Genomic DNA, 16,556 nt, shown 5'->3' on the forward strand with positions numbered 1-16,556 from the left:
AAAAAGTGGTAGAACCCAAATTTGGACCTGTGTCTCCTGATTTTAAGTCTAATATTCTTTTTTCATCACACCAGCCATGAACTGAAATGAGATTGTATTTCTTAGATCCTGTTTTAAATAATTGACTATTTAATATGAAACAGTGAATAGTTCTTTTCTAGATATTTCTGCTGTTCTTTTTACTTTTCCCAGTTACCATAAAAAAATAAGCAAGATAATTAGAATGATAGAGTTTTACACCTGGATGAAAGATGGAATTTTGTAAAGCAGCTCATCCAACTTGTTCATTTTATTTGTTTATTTTTGAGATGGAGTCTTGCTCTATTGCCTAGGCTGGAGTGCAGTGGCGCAATCTCACCTCACTGCAACCTCCACCTCCCAGATTCAAGCGATTCTGCTGTCTCAGCCTTCGGGTAGCTGGGACTATGGTGTATGCCACCTCGCCTGGCTAATTTTTGTAATTTTAGTAGAGACAGGATTTCATCATGTTTGCCAAGCTGGTCTTGACCATCTGGGATTACAGGTGTGAGTCACTGCACCCAGCCCCAACTCGTTTATTTTAGAATTTAAAAAAACTTAGTGATTGGAAAATTTTGCCTATGTAAAGTTTTCTCTTAGACCCGAAATCATGAATGAACTTTTTTGCTTTTACTTTAAGACCGTAGAAAATGTAGCTTCATCAGTGCTTGGAAAATCTGTCTTTGTTAATTGGCCTCACCTTGAGGAAGCTAGAGTTGTGGCTGTATCAGATGGGGAAACTAAGTAAGTAAGAATTGATTTATAATTTTTCTAACATATATTTGCTTTGTTACTTTGATGGCTTTTATTGATTCATTTTTTTAACTGACAAAATTATATTAAGAACATTTACACTCTATACCAAAAATGAAAGTCTAACAACACCACTTGAAGTTCAAACACTATTGACAGTTTATTGTACCTCTCCAAGAGAGACATTTTAGATGCATATGTTATTTTTTTCCCTTTTAATTGCTTGCAAGTTTTGTATCCTAATTCTTTTCTGGAAGTGGTTATCATTATATTACTTAGCAAGTACATTTCTCTTTTAGTCATTCATATAAATTTTATCTTGATTTCTTTTATTTTTCATATGGCTGGAATTTTCTGAAATAATTTTTTTTCAGAGAAGATGGGTAGATATTATGGTTTTTTATTTTGAGTTATTACACATCAAAAATGTTTTTTTTTTAATTCACACATAGGTTTAGAATTTTGGAGGCCCAGTTTCTTTTCCTTTTCTCTTAGAGCTCTGCATACATCTCTCCATTGTGTTGTTTTATGTAGTGTTGATGAGAAGTCAGTGCCAGTATGGTTTTTTCTTTTATTGGCATCTGCTTTTGTATACGAAATCTTGAGGGTTTTTTTAATCAGAATTTAATTCCTCTACCTTTCTGATGAAGTCCAATTTATTAATTTTTTTATGCTTTTGATATCATGTCTAAGAGCTCTTATTCTAGCCCTAGATCCTGAAGATTTTCTTTGAAAAGTTTTATAGGTTTACCTCATTTTACATGAAATCAGTAATCCATTTTGAATTAATTTTTGTATAAAGTATAAGGGGTAGATCTACTTTCATATATTTGTGTATGAATATTCAGTTGCTCCAACATCATTTGTTGAAAAGACTGTGCTTCCTCCATGTCTGTTTTTATGCCAATAACACATTGGCTTGATTACCATGTTGTAAGTCTTAATTAACATCAGCTAGTGTGATTCCTTCAACTTTACTTTTTTTTTTTTTTTTTTCAGAATTGTTTTAGCTATTTTAGGTCCTTTGCCTTTTCATATAAATTTTATAATTTTCCTCTATCTCCAAAAAATCTTGGAGGGATTTTTATAGGAATTGTATTAAACCTATAGATCAATTTGGGGAGATTTAACTAAGTTGAATATTCTGATCCATGAACACAATATATCTCTTCATTTATTTAGATCTTTGATTTCTCTCATCAGTGTTTTTTTTTTTTTTTTATCATACTGATCAGGTACATGTTTTGTTAGACTTATACCTGAGTATGTAATTTTTCTTGGAGTATGAATGGTATTATGTTTTAAATTTCTTTCCCCTGCTAGTATATAAAAATACAATTGATTTCTTATGTTGATTTTATATCTTAGAATATTTTTTCTTTTTTATTTTATTTTTAGAGTTCAGGACAGCCAGTTATTTTGTAGAATTCTAGATTTACCCTGTTGTTTCCTTTTAGTGTCATTTAACTTTGTCCTCTATCCCACATATTTCCTGTAAGTTGGAAGTTAGGGTTAGTAGCTTAATTAGATTCAGGTTAAACTTTTTTGGGGAAAATATAGGGGCCAGGTGTGATGGCTCACACCTGTAATCGTAGCACTTCGGGAGGCCAAGGTGGGAGGATCTCTTGAGGCCAGGAGTTCAAGACCAGCCTGGGCATCATAGTGAGACACTGTCTCTACAAAAAAATAAAAACATTAGTTAGGCCTAGTGGTGTGCACCTGTAGTCCTAGCTGCTCAAGAGACTGAGGCAAGAGGATTGTTTGAGCCCAAAAGTTTGAGGCTGCAGGCAAGCTATTATCACCCCACTGTACTCCAGCTTGGGTGACAGAATGAGACCCCATCTCTTTAAAACAAAACAAAACAAAACTTTATAGATAATAATGCATACTTCTTATTGAATTTGTATTTTTTAACTCTTTAAAAATGTTTATTTTTATTATATGTTTAGTTTCTTAAAGAGAAAAAAATAATATGCTTTTAAATTTTATTGACTGACTGACTGGGAGAGACAGGGTCTTGCTCTGTTGCCCCGAGTGCAGTGGCAATCATAGCTCACTGCAATCTCAAACTTCTGGGCTCTAGTGATCCTCCCATCTTAGCTTCCCAAGTATCTGGGACTACAGATATGTGTTACCATACCTGGCATATTTTTTTATTTTTCTCTGTAGAGACACTGTCTCAATATGTTGCCAGGTTGGTCTTGAATTTCTGGCCTCAAGCAATCCTTACATCTCGGCCTCCCAAAATGCTATGATTACAGGCATGAGCCCCCGCACCCAACCTTAACTTTTGTTGATACATAATAATTGTACATATTTGTAGAATACATGTGATATTTTGATCATGTATATAACATGTAATTTTCAAATTATCCATTACCTCAAACACTTATCATTTCTTTGTGTTGGGAACATTTTCAATCTCTTCTAGCTATTTTCAAATATACACTAAATTGTTAATTATAGTCAACCTACTGTTGCTACAGGACACTGGAACTTATTCCTTCTATCTAACTTTGTACTAACCAGCTTATCTTCTTCTTCCTCTATACTTCCCATGCTTTTAAAATTTGAATGAAATTAAGCCCTCGTTCTGCAATTTATATTATAGTTTATAAAAAGAATTATAATTATTATAGTTCTGTAATTTACATAACAGTTGTGGGATTTTTTGCTATTATACCATGTGAAAAAAAAAATTTCATTTGGAAGACCCACACTGCTAGAACTCTATATTAAACCAGAACATTTTGGTTATATAGTTTTTATTTTAACTTTTAAGGTTTTACTTGGAAGAACCTCCAGGAACACAGAAGCTTTATTTAGGAAGAACTGCCCCACCATCTAAAGTGGTTCATCTTGGAGATAAAGAACAATCTAACTGGGCAAAGGAAGTACAAGGAATTTCAGAACAGTGAGTATCGTTAAAAGTATTTAATATCATAGAACTAAAATCCACTTTAATGTACTTATTCTCTAACTTATTTTCCACTTAACATAGTAGTTACTCGGAATACTGATTACACCTTCATCCTGTGTTTGAAAGAAAGTAATGAGTTCTAGTTTAAAATGATATCTGATTAGCCGTAGTTACAGCCTTGTCCAGTTTGTCACTGACATACTTAATGAAGTATAGAAAAAAATGACAAATTCATGTAATACTAGGAATAACACTTAATATATTGACTGATTTTGAGAGCTATTTTCACTAACTGTATAAGGCCATTGAATTGTTTGGCCACCTGTAAGTCATGAAAATTGGAAGAAAAACCCTCTTTTGTTCCTCATCTCCCGTTCCCCATTCCCTTTACTCTCTTCCACCCAAGTCCTGTATTCCCCAGGGCTTAGAATGCAGCCAAACTGAGATGCTAACCCATCTTGGAATGCTGATTTTCAGTATCATCAGAATGTTTTGTGTCCCATGATCCCACACCAGCAGCATCTCTCTTTTGCCATCCAAACACAAGAATTCCCAAAACAAAAGCAGAATATGAGAGGCTGGCGTTGGCACGTGAAATGTTGTTTTAAATGTTTATCCATAGCCTCCCTATCCATGGATAAGCTTTTGGAGAATTCAAGGATACTCCATCTAATTTTGGGGCTAATACCAGGCCACAGTATCCTTATTCAAAGATGAGTAAACCGGGAAAACATTCCAAGACCATGAAAAACCATCAGCACCAAAGGAGATAAACAGCTCTTGAGAAGTAGAACATATTTTTGCCTCCCAACAGTGTAAATTAGATACCCCATCATAGTTTACATCATTCTAAACTGTCTTTTGTAGCATATAAATAAAACCATAATAATAAACTTACTTGTATGATTAATTTAATAACTCTTTCTTTAGATACTATGCGCCATAAGGGTAGAGAGCATATCTGTTTTTGTTACCTCTTTATTCTGATTTATTGGTTAGTGCTTATGTACTCAGTAATTGTTAATTTGAATGAATAGATAATATTTTAGTCAAGACTCCTTTAATTGGAAAAAAAAATTATTCAAAGTACTTCAGATAAAGTGTTTAGTCATTTGTTTATATACGTAACATTGATATATGAGTGTCAATGTATTGATACCTGCTATAATACAGTAGTATGCATTGTAATGAATAAAAACACATAATGAATAATAATGAATAAAAACACACAGTTCCTACACTTACGATATTTACAACTGCTGCATGGGAGACAACTATGATAATTGCTCTTGAAGGAGTAGTGCTCTGAGACCATTTGACTTAGCTAGGGAGGAATTTGTCTTAGTCAGGGACAGTTTCCCAAGGAAGTGTTGATTAAATTGATATCTGAATGCTGACTGGGAGTTAGGCAAGGAATGAAAAGGAAGTGTTTCATGATGAGGGAAGACTTACATGAAAAGCCCTGTGGCAGGAGGAAAAGCAGCGTGTATTGAGGAAGATTTGGCAACAAAGACAAAAGAAAGTGACAACCTCAGAGGTAGGAGAACAGCTAGAAGAGAGTTATATCATGTAAACCAAAGGAAAAGATTATTTCAAGAATAAGGTAATAAACTATGCCATATGTTTTGAAGAGATTTAGCAAGAGCTATATTGATTAAGCCATGGAGCTGAAAGCCAAACTGAATTGGGTAAAGGAATGATTGAGAGTTGCAGAAGTGGAGACAGTAGAAATTGACAACTTCTTCAAAAAGTTTAGCTGTGAGAGAGAGACCAAGAGATCTTGACCTTTTATCTGTTGTTCCCCTTCTGAATGAGCTTGAAATTCTATGAGGGCAGCAAAGGACAGAGAGAACCATCAATGCAGAAGACTACTGGAGATGATAACGATGTATACACGTTCACTCAAGAGAATAGTTTCTACTACCTACCAATTCAGCCTGTCTTGTTTAACCTTGTCAACCAAGTTGGGTAGACAAGGCTGTGTGGATTCCTGAGCACTTAGATTTATTTTTGTTTTATTCTGGTCACCATTTTCTTAGACTGCTTTTCTTTGCCACCATATTCCCCCCGATATCATCTCACTTTTTGTCGCTACCTTTCATGCCTCCCTAGCTCTTCATCTTCCAAGGTGAAATTCACAAGATCACTGTTTCTCTGCCCCTGAGTGTTTACTTATTTGTGATCTTTGCACATTAGATTGTTAGTAGCATGAGATGAGGATTCCATGGCTCTAATATTAGGAGAGATCCTTACGCAGACCATTTAGCTCTATGACTTTTGCAGCAAGAATGTAGAACCTATTATCTCATATCTCCATGTATCTTAACTAAGATACATTCTACCAAGTTGAGTATATTCTTTTCCTATAAACATACTCATGAAATATTTCCATAAGTACCAAATCATGTAGTTTTATTTTTAGAAACCCTCTAAGCACATATGATGTACCTAATAAATTTCTGTATGCTTGTATAACAAATTTTTTTTCTGATGAAAATCACCAGTAGGAAATAGCTAAAGAAGGATATATAATTGAGTAGAGCTGGGTTTTGGTTTATTCAGAGAGATTTAATCGTGTGTAAAAACAATGAGAAGGAGCAGAGATAAAACAATAAATTCTAAGATGGAAGGAAATGGATTCTTAAACAGGACATGAGATAGCTCCTCTGTTTTAACAGTATGGGAAGCAAATATAAGTTGGTTTGTGTGTTTGGCATGGGGTAAGCTGAGCTCTCATTTGATTCTATTTTCCTTGTAAAGTAGATGCTGACTTTAGCTATTGAGGATGGCTGGAGGGAAAGGAAGGTTGGTCATAAGTTGGAGTAGAGTGAAGGAAGTTTGAAAATAGTTATTCAGGGAAATAGAAGAGTATCAGTTGATCAGGAAAATGTGGTAGAATGGTAAGCAGTATTGAGGATCCTTTTTGAAGTTGGAGTCATGATTTATAACAAAACATTCTACCCTGTGTTTTGGGATAGAAGTGAGTTCACCAGTCATAGCCTTAGCAAAACAGATGGCTGGATTTACTCAGCACTGGATTTTGCCACATGAGCACAATGAAGAGACAAAGAGGCAAGGAAGTTTAGAATACTGGCAAGAATGTTACTGAAGTGGTGGATGGTGGAATCTAAGTGGAATAGAGGGAGAAGTGAAGAAGGTAGAGGGTTTATAGTCTGGGAGGCCGGGCACGGTGGCTCATGCTTGTAATCACAGCACTTTGGGAGGCCAAGATGGGCAGATCGCTTGAGGTCAGGAGTTCAAGACCAACCTGCCCAACATGGCGAAACACCATCTCTTCTAAAAATACAAAAATTAGCTGGGCATGGCAGCGCCTGCCTGTAGTCCCAACTACTTTGGAGGCTGAGGCTGGAGAATCACTTGAACCTGGGAGGCAGACGTTGCAGTGAGCCAAGATCACACCACTGCACTCCAGCCTGGGCAACAGAGCAACACTCTGTCTCAAAAAAAAAAAAGAGAAAGTCTGGGAGAAGATAGAAAGTTCAGTGGTTTGGAAATCCCAGCTAAAATTGAACAAAGTAGTTGAACATGCAAGTTGGATGAAGAGGAAGTTATCAGACAGTAAGATGTTTGTGTTAGTGATTTCAGAGGTTGAATAGTTATAGATAATGTCAAAAACCAAGTCATAGCCATTGGAAATTGCTGGCCTAGGTGAAATGAAGGAGGTTATTGGAGATAAAGAGGTTATAAAAATGAATTATTGTGGTGATGGGTAGATCATACATGTAGACATTGACATAAGAATAGAATGGGAAGTGGAGGGTGGTTTACTACTAGAGATTTTGAGGTCTCAGTGGGCTGTAAGGAGAACACCAAAACACTCTCCTACCCCCGAGGGTGCATGGTATGAAAACAAATAACTACCATTTGATAGCGAAGTGGTGGAACCTTCAGATAAGGAGGTAGAAATTGAGGATAAAATGGAGTGAAAAGGTTTAGGAATGGGAGAAGACCTGGAAAAGGGGGCAAGGAAGTACTTTATGGACATCATGGAGAAAGTGATGCACATAGAGGATAATTTGGAGGACAGCTCCAACACCCTACACCTCTATCAAGCAAGAGATTGATCAGCATTAAAAGTATGGTTATTGGGTGGACACGGTGGCTCACACTTGTAATCCTAGCACTTTAGGAGGCCAATTCGGGTGGTTCACCTGAGGTGAGGAGTTCAAGACCAGCCTGGCCAACACAACAAAACCCTGTCTCTACTAAAAATACAAAGATTAGATGGGGCCGGATGTGGTGGCTCATCCCAGTAATCCCAGCACTTTGGGAGGCCGATCACGAGGTCAGGAGTTCGAGACCAGCCTGGCCAACATGGTGAAACTCCATCTCTACTAAAAATACAAAAATTAGCCAAGCATGGTGGTGGCTCCTGTAATCCCAGCTACTCAGTAGCTGAGACAGGAAGATTGGTTGAACCGGGGAGGGGGAGGTTGCAGTGAGCCAAGATCATGCCACTGCACTCCAGCCTGGGTGAAAGAGTGAGACTTCATCTCAAAAAATAATAATAATAATAATTAGTCGGGTATGGTAGTGTGCGCCTGTAGTCCTAGCTACTCAGGAGGCTGAGGCAGGAGGATTGCTGGAACCAGGAGGCGGAGGTTGCAGTGAGCTGAGATTGTGCCACTGCATTCCAGCCTGGGCAACAGAGCGAGACTCCATCTCCCCACTAACAAAAAAAAAAAAAAAATGTGGTTATTAAATGACAGGTGATAAACACTGGAACTATTGAAATATAGAATTAATATTTTAGTGCTAACACTCTTTACATAGGAGAAAGTTCAGATAATTTCATTTATAATTTAGAAAATTAGAGAAGTATGAATTTTTTTTTTCTTCCCCCTGAGACAGGCTCTCACTCTATCACCTGGACTAGACTGCAGTGGCGTCATCTTGGTTTACTGAAACCTCTGCCTCCTGAGTTCAAGCTATTATCCCAATTCAGCCTTTCGAGTAGCTGGGACTACAGACGTGGGCCATTATGCCCGGCTAATTTTTGTATTTTTTTGTATTTTTAGTAGAGACAGGATTTCGCCATGTTGGCCAAGCTGATCTTGAACTCCTGACTTCAAGTGATCCACCTGCCTCAGCTTCCCAAATTGCTGGGATTACAGGCATGAGCCACCACACCCAGCCAAAAAGTATGAATATTTTAAAATTTTAATTAAAAAATAACCATTAATAGAAATTGGAATACAAGATTTCTGACTTGCAAATGACTGATTAAAAAAAATCAAATGAAAGATGACTAGAATATAGAAAGGCAAAATAAAACATCATTTAGGAAGCTGAAAAAGAGAATTAAAATAAGATGACAGAAATGACCAAACTAAGAATTGTGTCAATAAATTTAAGAGGCTGTATGGTTCTTTTATTAAAATACAAAAGCACTTAGGTTACATCACCAAGATCATCATTCAACTGTTGACCAACTACAAGAAGTACACCTAAAGCCAAAGTTAGAAGTCTGAAGCACAGTAACCCCTCACCATCTACAGTTTTTAGAAAGTATAGTTTTATATTTATATTCCAAAAATTATTAAACAAACATTTGGTTTGATTTCGTCTCTTTAAATTACGCATTATCAAATATATACCTGTGAAATACAGATAAAAAGAAAGTGAAAATTGCAGTATTAAAAATCAGACAAAGCTTAATTGAAGGCCAAAAGAATAAATAGGAGAAAAGATAATTATTTACAAAAAGTTTATTTCACACTGTAGATAAAACAAACATAAACCTGTATACACTAAAAAGGGAAAAGATTTTAAAAAAACAACCTGTATACACTGAAGAATGTAATTGACATATACTTGTATTTGGTGGATTCTAAAACACGTTTTTTTACTTTTTGTCATTTATGAACTTATAATGTATTTTGCAGTGTCAAAGTTTAATTGGAGGATTCTTTTTCTTGTTCAGTGGTACATCAAATAATGATATGTCTTACAATCAATTGTGTCTTGCAAACTACAGGAAAAACTGAAGCAAATTAAGGATCACTATAAGTTTGGGAGTCTGACCATTCTATCCCTGACAGATCTTTTTTTCTTTTTTTTTTAAATAGAGACGAGATCTCACTATATTGCCTAGGCTGGTTTCAAACTCCTGAGCTCAAGCAGTCCTCCCGCCTCAGCCTCCTGAAGTGCTGGGATTACAGGCATGAGCCACCATGCCCGGCTCCTGACAGAGCTAGTAATCAGAAAACAAATATGCAAAAATAGAATCAAAATAATACAATTCATTGTTGTAAAAGTTATAGATCAGATTATGCACCATACATTAAAAACCCTTTCATGTAGGATAGTAAGAAAATACAATAAATTTTATTTCATTCATATATATATATATATATATATATATTTTTTTTTTTTTTTTTTGACGGAGTCTCGCTCTGTCACCCAGGCTGGAGTGCACTGGCCAGATCTCAGCTCACTGCAACCTCCGCCTCCCGGGTTCAAGCCATTCTCCTGCCTCAGCCTCCCGAGTAGCTGGGACTACAGGCGCCCGCCACCTCGCCCGGCTAGTTTTTTGTATTTTTTAGTAGAGACGGGGTTTCACCGTGTTAGCCAGGATGGTCTCGATCTCCTGACCTTGTGATCCGCCCGTCTCGGCCTCCCAAAGTGCTGGGATTACAGGCTTGAGCCACCGCGCCCGGCCAATTTTTTTTTTTTTTTTTTAGGGAGATGGGGGTCTTCTTATGTCACTCAGGGTGGAGTACAGTGGCACATTCATATCATACCTCACCACAACCTGGAACTCCTGAACTCAAGCAGTCTTCCTGCCTCTGCCTCTGCAATAGCTGGGACTATAGTTGCACACCACCATGCTAGGCTACTATTTTAATTTTTTGTAGAGATGGGGTATCACTGTGTTGCTCAGGCTAATCTCGTTGAACACCCAGCCTCAAGTGATCCTCCTGCCTTAGCCTCTGGAGTACTTGGAATTACAATGGTGAGCCACCAAGTCTGGCTAAGAAATTTCAAAACAGACAACAACACTGACCCCAAAGCAATAAAAGTATATAGTAAAAGGAAAAGTAAATGGACGAAAATCTTCCAACTTCTTGGGAATTTAAAAGTTTTGAGCTAAATAACTATTTGGGGGATTTTATTTTAATGGAAACTGAAATACAACCATACCTTGTTTTATTGCGCTTCTCTTTTTTGTGCTTCACAGATAGTTGCATTTTTTACAAATTAGAGGCTTGTGACAACCGTGTCACAACTCTTTCAGTGCCATTTTTTCCAACAGTATGTGCTCACTTCATGCCTGTGTGTCACATTTTGGTAACTGTCACAATATTTCAAACTTTATTATTATTATTTTTATATCTGTCATGGTCATCTATGATCAGTGATTTTTTAATGTTACTATTGTAATTGTTTTTGGGCACCATAAACCATGCCCATTTGAGATGGTGAGTTAACAAATGTTGTGTGTGTGCTGACTACTCCACCAACCAATGGTCCCCTAATCTCTTTCTCTTTCCCTATTCCGTGAGACATAGCAGTAGTGAAATTAGGCCAGTTAATAGCCCTACAGTGGCCTCTTAAGTAGTCAAGTGAAAGGAAGAATCACATGTTTCTAGGTTTAAATCAAAAGCTGGAAACGATTAAGCTTAGTGAAGAAGGCATATCAAAAGCTGATATAGGCCAAAAACTTGGCTTCTTGCACCAAACAGTTGTGAATACAAAGTAAAAATTCTTAAAGGAAATTAAAAGTGCTACTCCAGTGAATACACCAATGATAAGCAAGTGAAACAACCTTGTTGCTAATATGGAGAAAGTTTTAGTGGTCTGGATAGAAGATGACAGTAGTCACAGCATTCCCTTAAGCCAAAGGTTAATCCATAGCAAGGCCCTACCCTTCTTCAATTCTATAAAGGCTGAGAGAGGTGAGGAAGCTGCAGAAGAAAAGTTTGAAGTGAGCAGAGATTGCTTCATGAAGTTTAAGGAAGGAAGCCATCTCCATAATACAAAGAATGAGCTGAAGCAACAAATGCTAATATAGAAGCTGTGGTGAGTCATCCAGATCTAGCTAAGATCATTGATGAAGGTGGCTATACTAAACAACAAACATAGACAAAACAGCCTTCTATTGGAATAAGATGCCATCCTGGACTTTCATAGGTAAAGAGGAGAAGCCAATGCCTGGCTTCAAAGCTTCAAAAATCAGGCTAACTCTCTTGTTAGGGGCAAGTGCAACTGGTTACTTTAAGTTGAACCCAGTGCTTACTGACCATTCTGAAAATCCTGGGGCCCTTAAGAATTCTGCTAAATCTATGCCTGTGCTCTATAAATGGAACGGCAAAGTCTGAGTGACAGCACATCTGTTAACAGTGTGGTTTACTGAATATGTTAAGTCCACTGTTGAGACCTACTGTCATAGTAAAAGATCCTTTCCATGTGTGCTGCTCGGCTAGCGGCAGCAGCGGCCCAGTCGGTGTACGCCTTCTCGGCGCGCCCGCTGGCCCGCGGGGGGGGCCTGTGAGCCTGGGCTCCCTGCGGGGCAAGGTGCTACTTATCGAGAATGTGGCGTCCCTCTGAGGCACCACGGTCCGGGACTACACCCAGATGAACGAGCTGCAGCGGCGCCTTGGGCCCCAGGGCCTGGTGGTGCTCGGCTTCCCGTGCAACCAGTTTGGGCTTCAGGAGAACACCAAGAACGAAGAGATTCTGAATTCCCTCAAGTAGGTCCGACCTGGTGGTGGGTTCGAGCCCAATTTCATGCTCTTTGAGAAGTGCGAGCAATCACTTGAACACCCAGCCTCAAGTGATCCTCCTGCCTTAGCCTCTGGAGTACTTGGAATTACAATGCGAGGTGAATGGTGCGGGGGTGCACCCTCTGTTCGCCTTCCTGCGGGAGGCCCTGCCAGCCCCCAGCGACGATGCCACTGCGCTCATGACCGACCCCAAGTTAATCACGTGGTCTCCGGTGTGCCAACTTCGAGAAGTTCCTGGTGGGCCCTGACGGTGTGCCCGTACGCAGGTACAGCCGCCGCTTCCAGACCATTGACATCGAGCCTGACATCGAAGCCCTGCTGTCTCAAGGTCCCAGCAGTGCCTAGGGCCCCCTTCCTACCCCAGCTGCTTGGCAGTTGCAGCGCTGCTCTCTGGGGGGTTTTCATCTATGAGGGTGTTTCCTCTAAACCTACAAGGAGGAACACCTGATAATACAGAAAATACCCCCTCGAGATGGGCGCTTGTCCTGTCCATCCCAGTCTCTGCCAGACCAAGGCGAGTTTCCCCACTAAAGTGCCTGTTCCCCACTAAAGTGCCTGTTGTCAGCAAAAAAAAAAGAAAAGAAAAGATCCTTTCCAAATATTACTGCTCATTGACAGTGCACCTGATCAACTGAGAGCTCTGATGGAGATGTACAAGGGGATAATGTTTTCATGTGTGCAAACACAACATCCATTCTGCAGCCCATGGATCAAGGAGTAATTTGAACTTTCAAGTTTTAGTAGTCAAGAAATACATTTTTGGCCAGGCACAGTGACACACGCCTGTAATCCCGGCACTTTGGGAGGCTGAGGTGGGCAGATCACCTGGGGTCAGGAGTTCTCGGCCAGCCTGGCCAACATGATGAAATCCTCTCTCTACTAAAAATATAAAAATTAGCTAGGCGTGGTGGTGGGCACCTGTAATCCCAGCTACTTCGGAGGCTGAGGCAGTAGAATCGCTTGAACCTGGGAGGCGGAGGTTGCAGTGAGCCGAGATCACACCACTGCACTCCAGCCTGGGCGACAGAGTGAGACTCTGAGTGATTGCTCTGATGGATCTGAGCAAGGTAAATTGAAAACCTTCTGGAAAGGATTCACCATTGTAGATGCCATTAAGAACATTCATGATTCATGGGATTTCAAAGTATCTATCAGCATTAGCAGGAATTTGAAAGAAGTTGATTCCGACCCTCCTGTATGACTTTGAGAGGTTCAGAACTTCAGTGGAGGAAGTAACTGCAGATGTGGTGGAAATAGCAAAAGAACTAGGATTAGAAGTGGAGCCTGAAGATGGAACTGAATTGTTGCTTTTTCGTGATAAAACTTGAATGGATGAGGAATTGCTTCTTTGTTTTGTTTTGTTTTATTTTGAGACAGAGTCTCGCTCTGTCACGCAGGCTGCAGTGCAGTGGTGCAGTCTTGGCTCACTGCAACCTCCACCTCTTGGGTTCAAGCGATCCTTGTGCCTCAGCCTCCTGAGTAGCTGGGATTACAGGCATGCGCCACCATGTGCAGCTAATTTTTTTTATTTTTAGTAGAGACAGAGTTTTGCCATTCTGGCCAAGTTGGTCTCCAACTTGTGCCCTCAAGCGTCCACCAGCCTTGGCATCCCAACATGCCAAAGCACTTAGATTATAGGCATGAGCCAATGCCCCAGCCAAGAATAGCTTCTTATAGATGAACCAAGAAAGTGGTTTCTTGAGATAGAACCTACTCATAGTGAAGATGCTATGAACATTGTTGAAATGACAGCAAAGGATTTAGGATATTACATAAATTTAGTTGAAAAGCAATGGCAGACTTTGAGAACATTGACTCCAAGTTGGAAAGAACTTCTCTTGTGGGTAAAATGCTATAAAATGGCATTGCATTCTACAGAGAAATCTTTCATGAAGAAGTCAGCTGATCCAACAAACTTTATTATTGTCTTATTTTCAAAAATTACCTCAGTCATCGCAACCTTCATCAGCCACCGCCCTGACTAATCAACAGCCATCAGATCAAGGTGAGACCCTCCACTAGCAAAAACTTAACTACTAATAGCCTACTGTTATCATTTTTGAGCAATAAAGTACAGTTGATCCTTGAACAGTGTGGGAGGTAGGGGTGCTGACCCCCAATACAGTAAAAAAAAATTCACATACAACTTTTGACTCCCAAAAACTTAACTACTAAAAGCCTACTGTTCATCAGAAGCCTTATCGATAACATAAGTAGTTGATAACGCATATTTTGTATATGTATTATATAGTGTGTTCTTGCAATAAAGTAAGATAGAAGAAAATGTTACTAAGAAGATCATAAAGAAGAGAGAATATATTTACTATTCATTAAGTGGTAGTGGTTGATCATAACAGTTTTCATCCGTGTCTTCATGTTGAGTAGGCAGAGAGGGGATTCATCTGCTGTCTTGGAGGTATTAGAGGCGGAAGAAAATCTGCAAGCAAGTGGACCTGTGTTGTTCAAACCTGTGTTTTTCAAGTGTCAACTGTAGTTGAAAATGAGAGTATTGTCCTAGCCCAGTCTGAGACTGGGTAATTCATAAAGAAAAGAGGTATGTTTGACTCAAAGTTCTGCAGACTGCGCAAGAAGTATGGCATCAGCATATGCTTCTGGTGAGGGCCTTAGGAAGCTTCCACTCATAGCAGAAGACAAAGAGGAACAGATGTGTACAGATCACATGGCAAGAAAAAAAAAGCAAAAGACGGGTAGGGAGGGAGGTGCCAGGTTCTTTTTAACAATCAGTTCTCATGGGAACTAGTAGAGTGATAAACCCCCGTATCCTCCTCATTACAAGGAAGATAGCAGCAAGCCATTTATGAGGGATCCACCCCATGACCCAGACATCTCCCACCAGGCTCCATCTCTAACACTGGGGATTGGATTTCAACTTGAGACTTGGTAGGACCAAACAAACTATATCCAAACCATAGTAGATATATACAATTTTTTAAAGACATAATGCTGTTATACACTTAATAGACTCAGTGTGAACATAACTTTTGTATGTATTGGGAAACAAAAAAATTCATGTGACTCACTTTATTGTGGTGGTCTGGAACTGAACCTGAAATGTCTCCTAAAGTATGGCTGTATATATATGGAACAAAAAATATGTACAAATTATAAGTATATTAATCATAAGGGAAATCATAAGTATATTTGATGAATTTTCATATGTGGAACAAGAATACAAGTCAAGAAGCAATAACAGGAAAATTGCCATAATCCAAGGAAGTCCCTTATACACCCTTACTGCGGGATCTGGCCAGCAGCCCACAATGCAACGGGGTTCTCTCTTTATTCCCAGGCAGATCAGCAGGTCGAGAAATAATAGACACACACAAGATAGTGAAAGCTGTGTCCAGGAGGGTCACCGCCTTCTGGTCCCATGGTGCCAACAATGCACTGGATATGCCAGCATTTATTATTAAGTTTAGTGAGGGTGGGGGTAGGTTAGTGAGGGATTTAGTGTCATTTGATTATGAGGTGAGATGGTCACATGGGGATGAAGTAATTCTTTAACATAACATCCGTACGCAGAAGTACAGTATACAGAGATAAGAATTTGCAATATAGTGTGTGCATCAGTAATTTCTAACAAGAGCCTTAAAACAGGAACACAGTCTTTCCATAACCTGTGATTAGCAAGATATTAATCAGCAGTAACAGTTACAGCAAAAGCTGGTTACAAACAATTCATAGAAATAGGGCATGAAGTTAGACAACCGGTTAGACCAGAATTTCTCAGAAGGGAGTATGCCTTAACCCTAAAGAGGCTTAGAAGAGCCGTGGCAAGATGAGGGCGTTTATCTTATCTTATCCATATGGACAGGCACCCCCCATGCATCTGTTTATAGGCTTTCCACGAGGGTCGCATTCCATTCCCAGAGCTATGAACATCTGCTTTTCTGGGATAGGAATCTTGGTGATGTGAAACCTCCCTGACTGCACGTCCATTCATAGGCTCTCTGCAGGGGGAAGCACATGTTGGCTCATTCTGGCAGTCCAACCTGGCATTGTCTTTACACAATCCTGCTTGCAATTTTCTATTTACAGTAATCAGAAGCATTTCATCTTTTACTCCGTAGCAATAGTTTCAGGGAGTCTCCCTACAC

The 16,556-nt window shown here is 39.2% G+C and overlaps 1 protein-coding gene and 1 pseudogene across 3 annotated transcripts in view; both read left to right on the forward strand.

Annotated features, from left to right (window-relative positions):
• The window catches only part of XRN1 (5'-3' exoribonuclease 1), a 132,862-nt gene that overhangs the window by 37,039 nt on the left and 79,267 nt on the right, over window positions 1–16,556 (forward strand). For both annotated transcript variants that reach the window (XM_011958084.1, XM_011958083.1), the window contains exons 19-20: window positions 659–762; window positions 3,554–3,685. In XM_011958084.1, coding sequence (XP_011813474.1) covers window positions 659–762; window positions 3,554–3,685 — 236 coding nt within the window. The remainder of the gene's footprint in view (window positions 1–658; window positions 763–3,553; window positions 3,686–16,556) is intronic.
• Window positions 12,120–12,963, forward strand: LOC105523295 (annotated as a pseudogene). The gene is made up of 2 exons (XR_001003578.1): window positions 12,120–12,455; window positions 12,529–12,963. The product of XR_001003578.1 is annotated as a glutathione peroxidase 1-like (transcript).

The sequence above is a fragment of the Colobus angolensis genome, unplaced genomic scaffold (genome assembly GCF_000951035.1).
Source record: "Colobus angolensis palliatus isolate OR3802 unplaced genomic scaffold, Cang.pa_1.0 Scaffold46, whole genome shotgun sequence".
Taxonomy (NCBI): Eukaryota; Metazoa; Chordata; class Mammalia; order Primates; family Cercopithecidae; genus Colobus; species Colobus angolensis.